General features: G+C 41.7%; 1 protein-coding gene across 1 annotated transcript in view; it reads left to right on the top strand.

The window, feature by feature from the left end:
• kcnq1.2 (potassium voltage-gated channel, KQT-like subfamily, member 1.2) overlaps positions 1-9,786 on the top strand; it is a 372,874-nt gene extending 363,088 nt beyond the window's left edge. Inside the window, exons 15-17 of the mRNA XM_034175460.1 lie at positions 2,374-2,414; positions 9,570-9,631; positions 9,724-9,786. Of these exons, the coding sequence (XP_034031351.1) occupies positions 2,374-2,414; positions 9,570-9,631; positions 9,724-9,786 (166 nt within the window). The remainder of the gene's footprint in view (positions 1-2,373; positions 2,415-9,569; positions 9,632-9,723) is intronic.
• The last annotated feature ends 8,462 nt before the right edge of the window (positions 9,787-18,248 follow it).

The following is an 18,248-nucleotide window of genomic DNA, read 5'->3' as shown; positions in this document are numbered from 1 at the left end:
TCACTCATCACCCTGCTGGGAGAAGCTTTTTTTCAGTGACATTTCGGAATGACGATGAGCCGAGGGAGGACTGATCACACGGTGTGATTGATCAGACCGCGACACCGGGCAAAGTGACAAGTAGCAGCTGGGGTTATTGAACAGACCCATTCAATCCAAAATTCTCCACTTTTGGACATATACAAACATCCAGTTTGAGCAACAGAGCTTCTGCAAATTTGTCTGAGTTGAGAATAATTAAAAATAAAATGTGACATTACAGCACTGCTGAAGGGGTTTATGATTGGCTAACGTTAGCCTTTAGCTGTACTCAGTTGATCTGAGTGAACATTTTAATTTGTAAATGGTTCAGTCTGTGACTACAACAAAATTGATTAAACTTTAAATAACTTTTAGATTTTTTTTAGTTTATTTTTTAAACTGTTTTGTGTTTCTTTATATTTTAAGAAATATATTTCTTTACTTGTCCCACATCACGAACATTTCAACATTTGCTGTGCAGTCAACCTAAATACAGATGCATTTCAAAAACTTCCAGTCGTGGAGCTGAACACCAAAACCTGAAATCCAGAGGGAAGAAGAGAACATCTTTGCTTTTCAAAATGTGAGAAAAATATCTCCAAAAACTCCACCAAGAGGTTGAAGCTGCAGTGGAGACTTTCATCCAGTTAAATGTCCTGATGGTCCAGCAGACCTGTCATCTCTGAAAACCAATACCTGCTGCTACACCTCTAAATGAACCAAAGGCTCTTTAAAGGGCAAAGTTGAATTGGGCTGAACTTTGAGTGTGGCGGCCTGATGACAAGCGGCAATGCACGCTCCCAGTGGAGTAGCGCACTTCCATTGAAAATATAAATTGACATTGAAAATAATGGGTTTTAGAGCGACCCGCAACACATTTAACACCCTGAACACGTGCAGTGTGAAATACCCATAACGGGCTACTCACATGAGGCAGTCAATAGTGTCCAAGCATGAATGGCTCACTCACTCACTCATCTTCAACCGCTTATCCGGGATCGGGCTGCAGGGGCAATAGCTGCAGCAGGGGACCCCAGACTCATCTGGGGGATCCCGAGGCGTTCCCAGGCCAGTGTGGACATGTAATATCTCTACCTAGTCCGGGGTCTTCCCTGGGGTCTCCTCCCAGATGGACGTGCCTGGAACACCTCCCTAGGGTGGTGGCCAGGGGCCATCCTTATGAGATGCCCAAACCACCTCAGCTTGCTCCTGTCAAGGTGAAGGAACAGTGGCTCTACTCCGAGCTCCCTATGGATGACCAAGCATGATTGTCTCCCAAAATTCAATGTGTTTGACCAGTGTGAGTCCTTCATACTGTGCTCAGGTGCAGTTTGCTGAACTGTGCATGGGCCCAACTTGAAGAGGTGGTTTCAGGCACAGTTAGAATAGAATAGAATAGAATCTTTATTGTCATTGCACGTATACATACAATGAAATTTGTCCTCTGCATTTAACCCATCCTAATTACAGTTAGACACAATCCAACCATTAGGGGCAGTGGGCAGCCACAGTCCTGTGCCCGGAGACCAACTCCAGATGTAGAGACTCTGCCTTGGTCAGGGGCAGAGAAAGAAGGAGAACCTAAATAAGCATGTTCAGTTGGCCTTGGGTACAGTATGCATCAATGATGTCTAATCTTTATTATTGATTAGCATGAATTATGGTCAGCGAGCAAAGCCACAAAATACTCCTTTATTATCTGCTGCCTCCATAAAACGTTTGTCATGCATACAGCACAATTGACTGATAAATGCTATATTTCACAATTTATTATGCTCGACATGTGAGAGACCCTCATGGTCCCAAATCACATGAACAGGATCCACAAAATTAGTAATGTTTCAGTGATGTACTGCAATGTTGTGCTTACTGAGTGCTCATTCTCAATACAAAAGTCATGATGTGATGTTGTAAATATATTTAACCCTAGTCTGGAACATGTAGTGCAATCTGAGCACAGGGCCAATGGGGGGGAAATTCATGCTTGGCCATGGTACAAGGCAGTCATGCCTAGCGCATGTCCTAAATAAGGTATGGTGATGGAAGCGCCCTGAAACCATTTGTGTTATGCATTTACGCCTCACCAACAAAAATATGGCCCTGAATGTATATTTTAAAAGCAACGGTGCATTCATTTATTCATTTCTTTAAATCTTCCATATGGGATTTCTTCATTAAAGTGATGTACCAATACAAGCTATACAAACTGATGTTATTTCATTTTATTGGCACCATAAATCAGCTTGCGTTATTTGACTATTTCATTCACAAACTGTTTACTTACAGTGACTGTGTCTGGACTGTGATTTTTTTTTAACCTCCTGAAAGTAATTTCCTCTGTGTTTTTTCCAGACTGGACAGCACACTGGGGAAACCAGGAATGTTTCTTCCAGGTAAACACACAGCAAACACGACAGTCTAGATCTGATAGGCAGCCGTCACTCCTCACGCCATCCCTGTGTTTACAGCTCACAAGCTGTGCCAGACAAAATATCAGAGAGAGAGATCAGCGTGTTTGGCTATGGCTTTGTTTAAATCTGTGTTTCCACATTGGAGAAGATATGCACACGCACTCTGCTTCACTGTGCATGTCATGATGTATGAGCCGGCATGTATATGTACTGTATGTGTGTGTATGTGTGAATATATGTACGAGTGGGTAGAAATGCAGGTACATGGTATATGCAGTGAAATTAGGACAAAAGCAGTTAGAAGTTTGACATTTTTCAGCATCATCTTTGTGAAGGAAAAATTCTGAGGCAGATCTGGCTCGTGCTGGAATTTGAAGAGCAAATTTCTCTTATTTTTCCCAAAGGTGGGACAAAGACACTGTCAAGTCATTCTCAAGTCATCAGTCTGCAAGTCCCAAGTCAAGTTTCAAGTCAGCTTGCAAACAATTGGTGGTCATTATGACTAGAGACTTGACTTGGGACTTGCTGATTCATGATTTGAAAGTGACTTGATGGTGACTTCGTCCCACCTCTGTTTTTTAACAACCCAAGTCATACCAAAATGTTATTAGCAAACAAGTCTCTAATCTACAGTGGGCGAGAGAGGCCACAGTACTTCTAAAGTAAGACAAGATTAGCAAATGCAGAAGACACTTACAGATACAATAAAAACCTATATTAATTCAAAGGCAAGTAGTTGCATCAAGAAACATCTTGAAAATTAAAAAAATGCTTGCAAATACAGAAAACACAAATAAATTAGCCATATCAGAGTATCGTGGTGACACACTGCATTGTGGGAGTGGCCAGAGTTTACTAGTACCAAACACAGCCAGTGGGTGTGAGCGGCCATTTAAAGCCAAGTAATTTTTCTGTCAGTTTATCAGTATTTTGTGTCTGTCTGGTGCCAGCAGCCCAGTAATTCCAGCTCCAATTGTGTATCTTAAAGTTGCTGAGGTTAAAAAACTCATAGTTGGATCTGGGGATGGAGCTGTCTCTCGCCACCCCCTCAATGCTCTTCACTGAGTGTCCCATGGGGTCCAAAGTGTTTACTTTGAAAAAATTAGTCTTCAAATTAGGACAGGTCACCTGAATACCCCAGCTAGGAATAAAGGAATCAGACTCCGGTTCTATTTTGTTGGTTTTCTTCTCTGAATTGGGGCCATGATTATGAGGGACAGCCGGGGGCATTCGTATTGTCCCGCTAGAGATGAAATTCTTGGACCGGTGCAAGACGAGCGAAAGCGAAAGCATTTGCCAAAAATGTTTTCATTAATCAAGAATGAAAGTTGGAGGTTCAACGACGATCAGATACCGTCGTAATTCTGACTATAAGGACCCCCGTTACATTAGAGCACAAATGCTGTATGAATCACATGAATGAGAAAAACAAACAGAATTCGAGCTGCATTTGTACAGGACAGACGTTTGTACAGCCAGGTTGACTACCCAGAGTGCAGGTCGAATGCAAAAAAAAAAAAAAAATCAAGACAGGACAAGAGATAAAACAACACAGCAGGAGACCCCACAATGTTGGCACCGGGGGGGGGTGGCAGGCCAAGTGCTGTTGTCCGCTCATTTGGAGACCTGCCGTCGTGCTCGCATCATATTAAAGATATTAAAGACTGCTCTTAACCCACCTGTGGCATTGAGCAGAGACGCTTGACAGGGGAAGATGATCATTATCACCTTTATGGCGCAGGCAGGATTACTTTGTCTAACACCGTCCAGCTGAGCCGCAGTCATGAGCCAGGTGGACATGTCGACATGTTCCGCGCTGTAGAGGGTTTTCCATGATGCAGTGAAGAAAGGCAACACTAAGGAGCTGCACTCTGTGCTGCAGAACATGACCATCTGTCCTTAGGTCCAGAAGGACAGATGGTACTCCACCAGTCCATCATTGACGGGAACCTGGACCTGGTAAAAATGCTGGTGACATTTGGCGCAGATATCTGACTGGCCAACAGGGAAAGTTGGAGAGCAGTCATTTGTAGCTACACAGTTGTGCCAGATTTAAGGAGAAAAACTTTGCAAGCATCACCACCACCAACCACTGCAAAGCAACCAAACGCGCCACTCTTTGTTCCCTCAAATCCAAAATGTGGAGCTGCTTTTAATGCTTCCCCACAAAAATTCTAAAAGAAATGAATGAAACAAACACTCACACCAGCCAGTTTTGTCAGCACTGAAGTTTTCCCATTAAGTGTATGTTAACACAGATCGTGCGCTCCACTGCAGCGGGAGCCATTGTCTATGTGTGTGTACGTCAGCGTGTGCGCATTTGGAGTCCAGAGCACAGATGGCCCCCTTTTCACCCTCCATAGTCTCCCCTTCCTCAACGGGGGCACAGATTCTACCTGTCATCCTTTATTTTCTTGTCTTTTAAACTTGTTTTATGTCACAGTCAAATACGACACGTGATGCTCAGTGTCATAGTAACACCCCAGTCAGCCAGTTCTGATATGCACAGACTCACTGACACAATGCCTGTGATCACGGTAGAACATCCAGCATGAGCATGTAATCACACATTTTTACGGTTGCAGTAAATCGGTTGCAGTATGTCCAGAACTCTGCTGCGAGGCTTCTGACCCGCACCAACAGGAGAGCCCACATCACGCCTATCTTGGAATCCCTCCACTGGCTCCCTGTTGCCTCCAGAATTAATTTTAAAATCTTGGTCTTGACTTTCAGAGCACTACATGGTCAGGCTCCTGATTACATTGCTGACTTGATTCAGCCCTACACCTCAGCCCGCAGCCTCAGATCTTCAGGTCAGAACCTGTTGATGGTTCCTCGAACCTGCTTTAAAACTCGAGGAGACCGATCTTTTAAAGCCGTAGCGCCTCGTCTCTGGAACGAACTCCCTCTGTCCCTGCGATCCCTGGACTCTGTTGAGATGTTCAAAAAGCAAAATCATGACTGTTACACCCCGTCCACATGGCCGCAGTGTGCGTCAACGTGTCACGGAGATGCGTAAACTGGATTTTTTTTCCCTCCTAGTAATCTCCTTCCCATTAACTGTCATAAATCCCTTCCTATTTTTTTTTTACTGATTTATTCAATATTTCTCACAAACAACCTTGAATGCTATCAATATTATTATATTATTATTTCTTTAGGATCACCTTTCCACTAGCTGTCCTTTATTTTGGTGATCGAGCATTGATTAAAAAAAAAAACAGACAGGGCCTGTGAACACATAACATTTGCCACCCTCAGTCTTTTGGTTGAAGTTACTAGTACAAGCTAATTAATTAATAAAATTTAATAATGTGCCTGGCAGCAGTCTGGTTGGCCAAGAGTCATGATAAAATTATTTAAGTTTTTATACTATATTGTAAACTATGCATTTTCTGTTTTGTGTGAATGTGTCGGCATTCAATTATTTGTGTTGCATACATAGGTGCTCCCACTAAAGAACCCCTGACAGCAAAGTCCATCAAGAATTATTCATACCAAACTGATGGAAGGAAAAAGAGATTCTAATGCAATTGCATTTGTTCTGCAAATCTGATTGGTTAATCATGTGAGATTTCAGACCATAAAATATGGTACCATAAATATTGACGGTGGTGAAATATTCGACCATTTCACATTTGATGTATTACTCCACTCCCTGACCGCGTTGCTACACAGATGTCAATAGCTACACAGATGTCAACAGCTGAGAGCGAGAGAAACTAGTGCAGCGACAACGATGCCAAAATGGGTGAATTTAATCTGTCATATGAAAGCATGGAAGTGGATTCTGATACAGAATTACTCAATGCAGCTGACGAGATGGATAAATCTGTGGGTTTGCTCACAGAATTTGGCATGAATTTGGAGTTTGGCATGACGATGCTGTTTCTACGGTAAGCTTCACCAACCAAATTACTCACAGAAAAATAAACCGTGCAATAGATGGAATTGGATTAGAATGGGAATAACCCCCTTGTGTCTGTTGATTTGCAGACGTTAATGCTGGATTATGGTCGCAAATATCCATTTTAGGTAAAACTCCTTTTTGAGCAATCAACCATATTGAGTATGGTGATTGGACTACCAATCCTACTAATAAGCCCAGAATAAAAGGGCATTTCTGAGTCATTTCCAAACTTCGTGCAGTCTCTGTATACCACAACTTTCCTTTTATGACCATTCATTAAACTGCACATGTCTGCAGCTTACCAAAGGCGAGCATTTTTGACAAAACCAGAACTCTAATTCCAATGAAGTTGGGACGTTGTGTAAAATGTAAATAAAAACAGAATACAATGTTTTGCAAATCCTCTTCAACCTATATTCAATTGAATACATCACAAAGACAAGATATTTAATGTTCAAACTGATAAACTTTATTGTTTTTCTGCAAATATTTGCTCATTTTGAAATGGATGCCTGCAACATGTTTCAAAAAAGCTGGGACAGTGGTATGTTTACCACTGTGTTACATCACCTTTGTTATGTGTCGGACGCAGGACGGAGAACCGACCAGCATTTGAAGGACCCAGTATGAAATAAGCAGAGCACGGTACAAAGGATAACTGAATTTAATAAACATAACAGTGACGTGCAAAAAATACAAACAAATGAGTGCGCGGTCTGGCGTGGTGGATTAGCGGTGCGCTCCTAGCAGCACCAACGGTCCGGAGCCAGAAACAGTTTGGACCCAAGGACCCCGCCGACACCCCCCAGGTGGCCGCGACAAACCGAGTCTGTGAAAGAAGAAACCATCATGTGAGTCCACACTCCACACACAGAGAAACCACTCAAAGGTGTACATAAACAGCAAACACTTCCTGGCTTAATCACTAATCAGCTTCCCACCCTGCAGGCATGGAACACCCAGTTCACATTCTTAACTGCAGTGGAAGCTGATTAAACGACTAACATAACAGCTCAATATAATAAGGTGTGAGGGACACCACATTTACTGACTGTACTTATGTTAGTCACAAAACCTAACGTACCTCAGGAAGTGTGCTGACGAGCGTGAGACCTCACCCCCTCCTCTTTCACAGACCATGGCATCAAACCTGGACGGTCTCTGCATCCATAATGACGAGATGGCTCTCAAGACGACGATCTCACCCATCTGGTCACAAGGTCGAGTCTCTGGCAAATACACACTGTGTACTCCAGACACACAGCCACTCAGTCCTAAACGCGTGCCACCTGGAAGGAAAAACAAAAGACAGAAACAGAAGACAGCCAGGCACCCCTAGCCTCACAACAACCTTTCCTTCTAACAACACTCAATAAGCATTTGGGAACTGAGGACACTAATTGTTGAAGCTTTGTAGGTGTAATTCTTTACCATTCTTGCTTGATGTATGACTTCAGTTGTTCAACAGTCTGGGGTCTCCGTTATGGTATTTTGTGCTTCATAATGCGCCACACATTTTCAGTAGGCGACAGGTCTGGACTGCAGGCAGGCCAGTCTAGTACCCGCGCTCTTTTACTACGAAGCCACGCTGTTGTAACACATGCAGAATATGGCTTGGCATTGTCTTGCCCAAATAAGCAGGGACATCCCTGAAAAAGACATTGCTTGGATGGCAGCATGTGTTGCTCCAAAACCTGGATGTACCTTTCAGCACTGATGGTGCCATCACAGATGTGCAAGTTGCCCATGCCATGGGCACTAACACACCCCCATACCATCACAGATGCTGGCTTTTGAACTTTGCGCTGGTAACAATCTGGATTGTCCTTTTCCTCTTTTGTCCAGAGGACACGATGTTCATGGTTTCCAAAAACAATTTGAAATGTGGGCTCATCAGACCACAGCACACTTTTCCACTTTGCGTCTGTCCATTTCAAATGAGCTCAGGCACAGAGAAGGTGGTGGCATTTCTGGATGTTGTTGATGTATGGCTTTTGCTTTGCATGGTAGAGTTTTAACTTGCACTTGTAGATGTAGAAACGAACTGTGTTAACTGACAGTGGTTTTCTGAAGTGTTCCTGAGCCCACGCGATAAGATCCTTTACACAATGATGTCGGTTTTTAATGCAGTGCCGCCTGATGGATCAAAGGTCACGGGCATTCAATGTTGGTTTTCGGCCTTGCCACTTACGTGTAGAAAGTTTTCCAGATTCTCTTAATCTTCTGATTATATTATGGACTGTAGATGATGGAATCCCTAAATTCCTTTCAATTAAACATTCAGAAACATTGTTCTTAAACTATTGGACCATTTTTTTCATGCAGTTGTTCACAAAGTGGTGATCCTCACCCCATCTTTGCTTGTGAATGGCTGAGCCTTTTGGGGATGCTCCTTTTATACCCAATCATGACACTCACCTGTTTCCAATTAACCTGTTCACCTGTGGAATGTTCCAGACAGGTGTTGTTTGAGCATTCATCAACTTTCCCAGTCTTTTGTTGCCACTGTCCCAGCTTTTTTGAAATGTGTTGCAGGCATCCATTTCAAAATGAGCAAATATTTGCACAAAAACAAAAAAGTCTATCAGTTTCAACATTAAATATCTTGTCTTTGTGGTGTATTCAATTGAATATAGGCTGAAGAGGATTTGTAAATGATTGTATTCTGTTGTTATTTACATTTTTTACAGCGTCCCAACTTCACTGGAATTGGGGTTGTATTGCATCCTTTGATTTTTAATCGTTCACCCAAATGTGGGATGGTCTGTTTATCTATAAAATTTTAACAATTTATTTACCAGATTACACACACTCATCTTCAACCGCTTAGTCCAATCAAGGGTCATGGGGGACTGGAGCCTAACCCAGCATTCATAGAGCATGAGGCTGGGTACACCCTGGACAGGATGCCTGTCTGTCGCAGGGCCATATATAGACAAACAAACACATTAACACCTTCACGCACACCTACGAACAATTTAAAGTTTCCAGTCCACCTAACCTGCGTGTCTTTGGATGTGGGAGAAAGCCTGAGCACCAGGAACAAACCCACGCAAACATGGGGAAAACACACAAATGCCACACAGAAAGGACACAGGTGGGAATCAGACTCATGACCTTCTCTCTGTGAGGCAACAGTGCTAACCACTAAGTCACCGTGCTAATGCATTTATCTGATATTTTAAATATTTGTTACTGTATGTTTGATTTTGTCCCTCCTTCTGCAGGAAAAGGAGAAGATAAAGATTACCCAACAATCGGTGCACGACTGATCAGGCTAGAATGTAAGGTAGGGGCATTCATGCATATTATGTTTGTGTGTTTAGTGAGACAAACTGATTAGATTTGTGTGTCTGTGCCTGCTTGTGCCTCTGTTATCAGATAAAGGAGTTGGCAGTGTTATGGCTGGGTTCAGTCAATTTATGGAAACGTGCATCAATGTGACTCTGCTTTCCTTATAGGCAGAAGATGTTTATCTTGTTTCAGTGTCACAACCTGTGTGGTACACTTTTTTTTTTTAAGTTATGCTCTCTGCACCCTTAGTTTGCTGGATGGTTTCGAGGGATAATCAAAAACTTTTGCACCAGCTTTTAAGAAACGTGATTAAAGGACCGAGACTAGACCTGATAGAAGTTCTTCCATTTTTAGATTGATTTCTATAAAGGAGATGATCAGTACTTTTTTATTGGGACTGGTGTTGTGAGATAGAGGGCTTTGGGGCTCATCAGGAATATGTCTGCTAATGAGTGCTTCTCTTGTTTTGTTATTGTGTATAAACTCTATATCTTACATATATGTAAATGAGACACTTCCATTTTTCTTGCAATCACACAGCTGTGGTATGAAGCCTTCAGTGGTAACTAGGTATGTCATCTCATGTAGAAGAATGGACACATGATCCCAGAATGATGCCAACCCTGGTGCCACAATGATACTCACAGTCATTCTCCTGTGGTGGCTGGTTGCACCATTTGGATATGGAATTTCTGTTCATGTGTTTGTGTCAGAGCTGCCTTCCTGTATCTGCTTGTTGTTCCATACATGTGTACATAAATCACAGGGTATGAAATGTCACTATGCCTTTGTGGCTACATCTGCTGTCTCTTTGTGTGACTGCTGGTATCAATGGAAAGCCAAATTATACTGTATGCCTGTATTGGAAAAGGATGGAAAAATAATTTCCATAAATCCAAGCATGTTATTTTCACAAAACTGTTTGGGATTGATTTTTTTTTATATATATATATAATGTATGCACATTGTGTTTTCTTCCATAATGTGTTCCTTTCATGTGAGCCTTAAGTTCCACCTCCTCTTTTGTCACCCACCTGTTGTTAATTCCACCTGTTATTTAAGCACTTTGTTGTTTGTCAGTTAGTGCCTGTTCATTGTGTATGTCACCTGTGAATGCTTCTCTGTATTGCTCTCATTCTCGGTTTGATCTCTTGCGTGAGTGTGCTCCAAATATTTACCTCGTGTCTTTGTCATGTGACATTTTGGTTTGTTTTTCATGGTGCTTTTCAGTTGCTCTTTGGATTTTTGTGTGGGGACCAGGACATATTAACTTTAAGACTGTTTTGGAATTCTGGTGCGATTTGGGGACAAAATAAATCACTGTCTTTGCACCTTATCTTTTGTGCTTTTCTTGCAAAATTGGTTTCAACTTGACTTGGTAACAACCCTGACAGCAACACCGTCCCTGCTGCGCCGATTCTCTGGCCAATCTCACACTCCATTGTCCCCTCACTCGTGAACAAGACCTGGAGGTACAGTGGGGCAAAAAAGTATTTAGTCAGTCCCTGGTTGAGCAAGTTCGCCTACTTAGAAAGATGAGAGAGGTCTGTAATTTTTATCATAGGTACACTTCAGCTATGAGAGACAAAATTAGAAAAAAAATGCAGGAAATCACAAATCTGGATTTTTAAAGAATTTATTTGTAAATTATGGTGGAAAATAAGAATATGGTCAATAACAAAAGTTCAACTCAATAAAAAGTAAGTCCCTTCGGCTGTTCCCTTGTTTGCACTCGGGGTCACCACAGCAAATCCAAGGTGGATCTGCATGTTGAATTGGCACAGGTTTTACGCCAGATGCCCTTCCTGACGCAACTCCACATTTCATGGAGAAATATGGCAGGGGTGTGATTTGAACCCGGAACCTTCTGCACTGAAACCAAGCGCATTAACCACTTGGCCGCCACCCCTGCAAAAAAGTTCAACTCAGTACTTTGTAAAATAATCTTTGTTGGCAATGACAGAGGTCAAACGTTTCCTGTAAGTCTTCACCAGGTTTGCACACACTGTAGCTGGTATTTTGGCCCATTCCTCCATGCAGATCTCCTCTAGAACAGTGATGTTTTGGGGCTGTCACTGGGCAACATGGACTTTCAACTCCCTCAAAACATTTTCTATGGGGTTGACATCTGGAGAGTGGCTAGGCCACTCCAGGTCCTTGAAATGCTTTTTAAAGAAATGTCACTCCTTCATTGCTTGAGCGGTGTGTTTGGGATCGTTGTCATATTGGAAGACCTAGCCATGTTGCATCTTCAATGCTGTCACTAATGGAAGGAAGTTTTGGCTTAAAATCTCATGATACTAAGATGAACATTTCAGACCCCTCCATGATTTCTAAGTGGGAGAACTTGCAAAACTGCTGGGTGTTCAAATACTTATTTTCCTCACTGTGTGTTGAAAATTACAGACCTCTCTCATCTTTCTAAGTAGGAGAACTTGCACAATCAGGGACTGACTAAATACTTTTTTTGCCCCACAGCACTTTTGTACACTGAACTCCTTCACTTGGGGCAAGACCTCATTCATTCATTCATGTTGAAGAGACATCTCATCCAAGACAGTCCCTCCACACCCAGAGCCTTCAGCATTTCTAGATGGATCTCATCAACCCCGGGGCTTTGCCACTACGGAGTTCTTTGACTACCTCAGTGACTTCCACCAGGGAAATTGATGACTATCCCCCATCAGTGACCAGCTCTGCCCCTACTACAGAGGGTGTTCCAGTCTGATGCAGGAGTTTCTCAAAGTGTTCCTTCCAACAGCTCAGGACCGGTGCCAGAAAAAAAATATTAAGGGGGCGATGAGTTTATCACAGGGGGCGGGGTTGCGCCCCCCCCCCCCAAAAAAAGTGCGCACCGGAGGGGATGTGCCTCTGAGCGTGCGTAATGAATTGGGTGCACTCCTGGAAAGCTCGTGTATTTAGGCTACACCATTGTAAGAGACTGACTGAATAAGGGTAAAGAGTGATGACAGCATTTTTTTAATTATTATTTGAACGTATAGACCCTCGGTCAAGTGATCTCCTGCATACCACAAAACCAAACCAACAACTGATCTGAGAAACAACACGAGACAGTAGATTAACCCCACATACAGCCCTCCATCACAAGCGCAAACACAGCGTAATTGGGCATGACAGTCACACAACGGGTCAAAGATAAATCTTTCATGTAGATATATTTACAACAATACATAACTTTTATCTTACCATAAAAGTCCATATCTTAACATAAAATTCTGTGTGGAAACTGGATGCTAGCCTACCTCAGTGGACTCAGGATCCTTGCCCTCTGCCTTTCATGGGCCTTTCACACTGAATACGTCAGATGCGTCAAAAATCGGTCTAAAAAGCATTATTTTCAATGAGACGCATTGCTTTTTAGATGCATCAGATGCGTCGCATCAAAAGCCGGGCTAAACCGACGCTTCTGACGGGAGCGCGCATTGCTGCTTGTCGGCAGGCTGACGCGGTCAAAGTTCAATCCAATCCAACTTTCGTACCTTCGCATTGTCCAATAGGAACGATGTGTCAAGCCAAAACACGTAAGACTAGTGGCAGAAACCACTGATCTCTACAAAATGGATTGGTGCAGAAACCACTGATCTGTGCAAAACATATGTGTCACAGGACTGCTCATTTATGGAGCAGTTTTCTGAAGAAAAATCCTTCAAAATGTTTTTTGTTGTTGTTTGTTACCTCAGAATTTCTGATTACTGTTAAAAAAAAGTTTAGAACACTTGTAATTAAAATAGCTAAATAAATCAATAAATGGTTCTTTAGAAACCTTTCATCTGTAAATTAAAACCACCTGTTATTTCAGATTACATAATTTCTTGTTTAACATAAGGACATTTATTTTTAGACAAAATAACATGGAAATTTGTACTTTTTTTTTTAAGTCTGGTAGATTATTTATATCTCATTTCAACCAGAAAGACACTGTAAATAAATACAAATGTTTATTATAAATGCAACAGGAAATAATTTAACAATGACTGCAGTGTGATTGTAAAGTAGGATTTCTGTGACATAAACCTTATGATGATTTTTTTTAATAGTCATTTCAACTTGTAATTTTGCCAAAATATGTAATTGCCTTTAATGTTGTTATCAGGACAGAGTCATTTCTAAAATATGAATTTGAGCACAATAAGTGGAGAGCTTCTACTTGTCTTAAATTGACAAGTAAATTGATTGATTGATAGAACAGACTCAAGGAACACATCATATTAAAAACAATAGTGGAGTGGCACAAAGAAGAATTTCATCCAACAAAACAAATAATCTAGGCTTGGATTTTCCATGTGCCTTCTGGCAAATTTTAGTGTGTCTTTCAAATCTTTAAAAAAAAAAATCCTCCTCTATTGCACTTCATCATGAAGCTGTATGCAAAATGAAAAACATGCACTATGCACAATTTCTCCAGTTGCAGCCAATGAAGCCAATAACTTCTTAAGGGTTGTCTAGGTGCTGGGTGTCTTTCCTCACTAGTCTCCGTCTTGCACATTCACTCAGTTTGGAAGAACTGCCTCCTCCAGACAGATTTGCCACATTGCACCATTCTGTTTGTATTTCTTAATAACCGAGGTAAATCAAGTCCAAGACATAATCAGTGACTTAGAAAAGTTCACGTAAGCATCCCCTAATTTGTCTGAAGAAAACTGGCTGTAAAAGTGATGATTTAGTTGTGTTACACTAAAGGGTGCAATTACTTAGGCAACCCATCAATTTGACTTTTATATTGTTATTTTATTCATGTCATGTTGAGATTAGTTTTCACTGAGTTTAAAGAGCATCATTTTTGAAAAGCCTGATTTTATTTTATTTTTTTAATTATTGTCATATTTTTTTAAGTATTCACAGTGCTTCACATTTTCCATGTTTTATGTTACAGCTTGTTCCAAAATGTATGAAATTCTTTTTTTTCCTCAAAATTCTACACACAATACCCCATAATGGCAATGTGAAAAACGTTTTGAGAATTTTGGAGATTTAGCACTTTGAGTATCTGATGCAGATGGAAAAGCGCTATATAAATGCAGTCCATTTACCATTTAAATGTCTTTTGACTTTGATTTCGTGGACATTTTTAATGATCTGTTCATTTATTGTTAAAATATAAAATTAAACAGCTTTTTAAAAAATATTAAAATAGTTGCTGTTGAAAGAGCCTTTTATTTAGAAGCAGGTGATGTTCTGCTGGATTCTTGGGACCAGATGAAGGTCTCTTCTGCAGCTTTGAACTCCGGTGGTGTTGCTGAAGACACTTTTGTCCTATTTTGAAGAGCAGAGATGTTTTCTTTCGACTGGACTTCGTAGTGTTCAGCTCATCATTGGCAGTTTGGTTGTCTGCACAGCAAATGTTCCTGATTGGGACAAATAAAAATATTTCTTTGAATATAAAGAAACACTAAACAGTTTATATATAAAAAAGGAAAAAAAAAAAAAACAGGAAAAAAACGATGGAAAAAATGCCAGAAAAAATAAGTTATTTAAAGTTGAGCTTTTGTGGTGTCTGAAAAAAGCTGTAGCTTTATTTGGTAAAAATAAAAAAGACTGAACCATTTAGAAATTAAAGCGTTCACTCAGATCAACTGTGCTAAAAGGCTAAGCTAACGTTAGCTGATCATTAAACCTTTACAGCAGTTCAGTAAACGTCACGTTTTATTTTTACATTATTCTCACCTCAATAAAGCTACAGAACTAAACTCTGTTCGGCAAACTGGGACTTCGCATATATCCAGAAAGTGGGAGATTTCGGACTGAGTGGGTTTGCTCCATCACCCCGGCTGCCTGCCTCGCTCTGCCCAGGGATGATGCCTGATGCCGGCTTCTCTGAGCGGGTCGGCCCGCTGTCGCTGTTCGATCAATATCCCACCAAGTCGTCAGTCCTCCCTCGGACAGCGTCACTCCAAAAAGTAGCTGAAAAAAAGCTTCTCCCAGCAGGGTGATGGGAGAAGCTTTCTACTGCTGTTTTTTAAAGCTTTTTTGTGGTTCAGGCGACCCAAATTCAAGATAGCGATCGCTGAACTTTTTTTAGGTTGTGGAAACAGCCAGAGTGTGACGTGGCCGCAATCTCCGCGCCTTTGCCGCTTCCGAAGCGATGCATCTGACGTCATGCATCGGATGCGTCGACGGATTGGGACACGTTGATGGATTGGCCTAAAGTATTCAGTGTGAAAGGCCCTTCAACCTATCAAATCACTTGAACACAGACACATGCCATATCTGTTTGTTTTAAAATTAATTATTTTAGTTAATTAATTTGGTTTATTTGTTAAATACGTGACATTATTGAATAACTAATATTTTGCTATATTTTCCAGTATTTCTTTTTCTTTCTTTTTATTTTTGATAACTCTCACATCCGAGGGGGCGGGGTTGATGACGTGAGGGGGCATCGCCCCAAACGCCCCCTCGTGGTGCCGGGTCCGCATCAGCCGATTAGCTTCACAGTTGAGGTCAACAGAGTCCCATGCTTACTGTAGACAGCTTTGATGGTTCACCGTATTCCCCTCCTGAGGTGCATCATGGTCCATCAGAAGCACCTTGGTGCCAAATGAAAGTCCTTCTCCATGGCTACTCCAAACTCTTCCCACACCCACTGCTTTGCCTCCCTCACAGCAGAGTCTGCCGCTCTTCAGGCTTGTCGGTACCTTGCAACTGCATCGGAAATCCTCCGAGATAACATATCCTGGAAGGACTCCTTCTAGAGCCCCATAAAGGACTCCAGCCAAGGACTCCAAGAAGGCTGAATACTCCGAACTGCTGTTCAGTGCATACACACTAACAACAGTCAGAGTTTTCCCCCTTGCCACCTGACGGTGCAGTTAGGCGACCCTCTCATCAACTGGGATAAACTCCAAAGTAGCAACGCTTAGCCAGGGACTCATCAGTATCCCCACACCATCAAAGTGCTGCACACCCTGACCCAGCCATGGATATTTATAGTTTGATTTCTTTGCATCTGTGGGCTACTTGGGTTGTTACTGACAGCTGATAAAAATTTCATGTCAACTACACCTGTAGAAAAATATTTACTGAGAAAAATGGTGACGTGTTCAATAATAATTTTACTCGCTCTATATGCAGAGAAAGTTTTGAAACTTGGCTAAATATTTAGTTTACTGGGCAGTGACGTTCATGTCTCTGGGACCTTTGCCTTTCAGCTCAAGAGATGCATTGGAAGATCTTACGGACTCAGGACATTACTAGACAGACACAATGCTGATTTCTTTCCAGGAGAAAGCGCATCCAAGTCTTTTTGGTCTTGGTACTTCCAGTCTTACTGTATGGTTGTGATACCTGGAAGGTAACCAGTTACCAAAGGCAATCGCATGTCTTTTGTGCAAGCTCTCTCCAAAGAATCTTTGGGTACCCCTGAAATGACTGTGTCAAATGGGCCTTTACTTAGGGGAAATACACTATATGCATGCACCATATGCTTCCCTGAGCTTGGTTCAGTACACATGAGCCGTATAGATGGCTATTTTCAGAAGTTAAGAAATGGGGATGAACTGGTTGCGCACCTGGGTGGTTGCTAAGCAGGATCCAGGATGGTTCTGTGGTGTGGTGGATATGGCAATATCAGTATACACACCTGACCTCACCTACAAATATGGCTGAACATTATGCAATTCAAGTGCCACTTGTTCTCAAATTAAATGCCACAGAATTTTGCATAGTTACTGTTGAGAGTCACTTCCCATCTTTTTTCTCTCGTCAGCACTGACATTCTCTAATGGAAGTTGCTGTACTGGGAACTTTTTTATTGACAGAGCAGTAATGATCTGGAACCAATGTGTGCTCCAGTCTCCCACAGAGTCATAGCCTGTTTGCTTTGGCTGCATGTTGCAGTCACAGAATTGTGATTAGAAACATAAACCTCAGTGTAGAGTCACCCCAACTAATTTCTTCTGGCTTCTCCCGTTTTACTCACGGTTACGCCACCTGATGGATGCCCTTCTTGATGCAACTCCAAATGTAGTGGAGATTGGGGCGTGAGAATCCCTGAACCAGCGACATTCTGTTTGGGAGACAAACATGCCAGCCCATTTCTATAACATATCCTACAACTTCTTTTAAAATGTGACTTAAATAAGCAAAATCAGCAGAATCTGAGTGAATCTGAGACTTCATCCTATTCCTGTTGTTTTTTCTAGCGACACTGAGCATTATGTGTATATTTTTTTTTCTTGCCTTGTACATTAAAAATCGGTGTAATTTGTACTTTATTCTTTTTATTTCATTTTTTTTTTTTTTTTTACCTTTGGCTTGATAGCCTTTTGGGATCACTGAAGTACACTTAGAACTATTCATAGAGGAGACAGATACTAAAGTGATAAGAACCGATACCACATTTGATCGTGGGCAAAAAGCAGAGAAATCAGCTCGTAAGTGGAAGTCTCTCCCTGTGTGAGGTGACTTGCATGCATGTGAACTGCACTTTACCTACATGTGTGGGTCTCACCTATCTGTGGGTGGGGAAGTGTGTGTGTCTCATTTTGTCTGCTGCTGCGGCTTCCAACCGATGGCCAAACCATGCTCGGTATAATCAGTTTAGGTTTGGTTAAGGGTGAAAAACATATGTATAACCCATTGTGGTGTGCAGA

This window comes from Thalassophryne amazonica, chromosome 8, assembly GCF_902500255.1.
Source record: "Thalassophryne amazonica chromosome 8, fThaAma1.1, whole genome shotgun sequence".
NCBI classification, from domain to species: domain Eukaryota; kingdom Metazoa; phylum Chordata; class Actinopteri; order Batrachoidiformes; family Batrachoididae; genus Thalassophryne; species Thalassophryne amazonica.
This window is presented reverse-complemented; position numbering and strand designations above follow the sequence as displayed.